The sequence below is a fragment of the Lipotes vexillifer genome, unplaced genomic scaffold (assembly GCF_000442215.2).
Source record: "Lipotes vexillifer unplaced genomic scaffold, Lipotes_vexillifer_v1.1 scaffold636, whole genome shotgun sequence".
Taxonomy (NCBI): Eukaryota; Metazoa; Chordata; class Mammalia; order Artiodactyla; family Lipotidae; genus Lipotes; species Lipotes vexillifer.
Window position 1 is genome coordinate 662,172 of NW_006786547.1, and position 3,049 is coordinate 665,220.

At 67.8% G+C, this 3,049-nt stretch overlaps 1 protein-coding gene across 1 annotated transcript in view; it reads right to left on the minus strand.

Moving 5' to 3' along the window:
• SLC34A3 (solute carrier family 34 member 3) overlaps window positions 1–3,049 on the minus strand; it is a 5,306-nt gene that overhangs the window by 1,040 nt on the left and 1,217 nt on the right. The window contains exons 3-11 of the mRNA XM_007458939.1: window positions 2,871–2,999; window positions 2,646–2,789; window positions 2,459–2,570; window positions 2,192–2,387; window positions 1,900–1,989; window positions 1,716–1,803; window positions 1,470–1,637; window positions 1,281–1,397; window positions 1,083–1,207 (exon numbers count right to left, since the gene is read on the minus strand). Coding sequence (XP_007459001.1) covers window positions 1,083–1,207; window positions 1,281–1,397; window positions 1,470–1,637; window positions 1,716–1,803; window positions 1,900–1,989; window positions 2,192–2,387; window positions 2,459–2,570; window positions 2,646–2,789; window positions 2,871–2,999 — 1,169 coding nt within the window. The remainder of the gene's footprint in view (window positions 1–1,082; window positions 1,208–1,280; window positions 1,398–1,469; window positions 1,638–1,715; window positions 1,804–1,899; window positions 1,990–2,191; window positions 2,388–2,458; window positions 2,571–2,645; window positions 2,790–2,870; window positions 3,000–3,049) is intronic.

A 3,049-nucleotide genomic window follows, 5' to 3' on the forward strand; every position in this document is an offset into this window, starting at 1 on the left:
TCTTCCTGCCCCCCCAACACTTTGAGGGTTGGGGCCCTGGTACGGCATCCCCGTGTGGTAACTGCATCTGTGATGACCCCGTGGATTCGACCTTCCCCTGAGCTGGCTTAGCTTGCCAACGCGTCGTCCATGGTGACCCCGCTCGTGTCACCCCTGAGCGGGTTTGGCCACCCAGCCCTGGGCTCTGGCCTGGCTCCTGTGAGGAGGAGTTGCAGGGCCACACGTGGAGGGAACACAGCTCCCTCCAGGGGTTGCTGAAGAAGTCGAGGAGTCAGTGTGGTGGGTGCAGTCCGGAGGGCTTCCTGGAGGGGGTGGATCAGGGCCCTGCACTGGGAGGTTCCAAATGGACAAAGAGCCAAGGCAAGAGAGCAGGTGGGAGTTGGGGAGGGCTGGGGCTCATCTCTTCTTGTGGGCAGCAGCCCAGCAAGATCCAGGCTTTCAGGAGCTGCACCTGTTAGGGTGCTGGGACAGAAGCAGTGGCGCACAGGGGATGATCTGGAGAGAATCCGCAGGACCGAATGGGACTGGGCGTGGGGTGCGCAGCTGGGGGAGGCGTCCCGGAGGCAGAATTGTGACCGGGCAAGGGTGCACGGAGGAAGACGGTGAGTCGTCCACGTAGGGGCCTGTGGGGTTTAGGTGCCTGGGGGTGGGGGACATCCTAGAGGTGTTGGCATAGAGGGGCTTGAGGCCCCTGAGGGCCGGGAGGCCCCAAAGGGACACAGCCAGCAGTGTGCAGTGGTCCCTCAGGAGAGGTTGGGGGGAGCTGCCAGCTGGAAAGGAGAAGGCACCCCGGGGCTACAGGGCCCTAGAAGTGATAAGGTTGCAGGGGAAGAGGGGAAGGCCTGGGGCCCTGAGAAACGCCCGCAGGGCCCCTGGGGGCCCGGGAGATGAGGAGGCTGCAGGTTTGAGCAGGCAGCCAGAGGTGGGGCCCAGGAGAGCTCGAGCCTGAGGCCCCAGGGCAGGCCTGCCTCCTCCAGCCCACAGGGCTGGACAGGAGGGGGCTGAGCCTGAGCGCACGCCCCAGGCCTGTGTTGGGAGTGGGAGGGGCTTGGGGGCAGGGGAGGAGTGCAGCAGCGTGGTACCTGGACGGCGCTGATCAGCATATCTGAAGGGCTGGCCAGGGCAGCCAGCAGGGCCGTGGTGGTGGTGCCGATGTTGGAGCCCAGGAAGAGGGGGTACGCCCGCTCCAGGCTGATCACCCGGACCCCTGGGGGAGCCAGGGGTCGTCACGGGCCCCTCACCCCCTGCCCCCTCTGTCAGGTGCCACCTGTTGCGCTCACCCACGAGCGGCACGACAGCTGCGGTGAAGACGCTGCTGCTCTGGAGTGCGAAGGTCAGGCCGGCCCCCACGAGGATGGCCAGATAGCCGCTGAGCCAGCCGAATGGGGAGGGAAAGTCTGCAGAGGGCGAGCCGGTCACCCCAAGCCGGGCCTCCTCGCCGCCACCCTCACCGCCTCCCCAAGGCCCACCGGCGTTGACGACGGTGCTCACGGCCTGGCCCACGCGGCCCCGCAGAGTGGAGCTGAGCAGCTTGACGATGAGGGCGAGGCAGGCGCAGAGCACGAGCAGGGAGCCAGCCAGCAGGATGAAGCCCACGGCCAGGTCCGCGAGCGCTGTGCCCTCGAACAGGTGGTGGCCTGGCGGCAGGGCAGGGGTGGGTGAGCTGCGGCCAGCGTGCGGGGTGGGCGGGGGCTGGGGCGGGCGCCGGGCCTCACAGGGCAGCTGCTCCTCGGCGGCAGAGCTGTTCCTCGCAGGGCAGGGGCCCCCAGTGGCCGCTGCACAGGTGCTGCTGTTCCCTGCAGTCTGGGGAGGCAAGGCGGGTTGGGCTCAGGACAGGCTCAGAGTAGCCAGGACCGGCTAATTCAGTGGGTCGGGGGTCAGGGGTCCAAGGCAGCTCACCGTCTGCGCCTCGGTGCCACACCATCGCTTAATGAGGCTACTGTTGGTAGCGTTGCCTGTGCCGCTGCCCGTAATGACATCAGCATCCAGCTGGGGGACAGAGGAGTCTGGGTCTGGTGTTGGACTCCCCGGGGGCTCAGAGGACCACAGCCCGGCCCACTGTGCTCTCTCTTCCCCCAGCCGACGACGCCCTGCCCACATCTGCCTCGGCTGTCTGTCGCCACCTCCCCAAGAAACCCCTCCCCGCCACGCCTGGCGTGTGGGTCCTGCCGGAAGCAGCGGCTGGCCTCACCTGCACGATGAGGTGTGTGAGCGGCCGTGTCAGCACCTTGAGGATGTCAGGCGCGCGCCCCCCGGGCTGCAGGCTGGCAGCGCCCAGGGCCAGTGTGCTGAGCCTCTCCAGGGGGGCCGCAGCGCTCTCCAGCGGCAGCAGGGTCAGCGCCGTGAGCCAGTTGAAGACGCCGTGCACGGCTGAGCCGCCAAAGGCCCTGAGGCCACACGGAGTTGGGTGGTCGGAAGCCTCAGCCGCAGCCCCTGCCCTCCCCCGCACCTCACTCACCTCCGAAACGCGTCCCGGTCCCCCGACTGCGCCATCGAGACCAGGGTGCTGGTGACGGATGTGCCCACGTTGACGCCCATGATGACGGGCACAGATGCCCGCACGGTCAGCACTGTAGGGGCGCTGCATCAGCCTCTCACCCGTCACCCCACCACCACCATCCCGGGGCGGGGAGGGGGGCACTCACGCTTGGAGGCCACCATGCTGACCACGATGGAGGAGGACGTGCTGGAGCTCTGCACAAGGACCGTGCCCAGCACGCCGATGACCAGTCCAGCCACAGGGTTGGACAGCACCACGTTGTCCTTGAAGATGTCTCCAGCTACTTTGCCTACGCCCGAGAGACGGGTGCCCTGAGGCTGGGGAGGGTTGGCTGGCTGCCCCACCCCCAGCCACTTAGCCCGTCACTCACTGCCTAGCAGCTGGAAGGCAGAGCTGAGGATGTCCAGGGAGCAGATGAAGAGGTAGAGGCTGCCCAGGAGCCCACAGGCCTTGAGGAAGCCAGCAGCCCCCTGGAGCACCCTGCTGGCCATGCTGAGCTCTGAGGACAGAGGGCAGGGCTGTCCTCAGCCAGTCCCCCCCCGCCCCCCC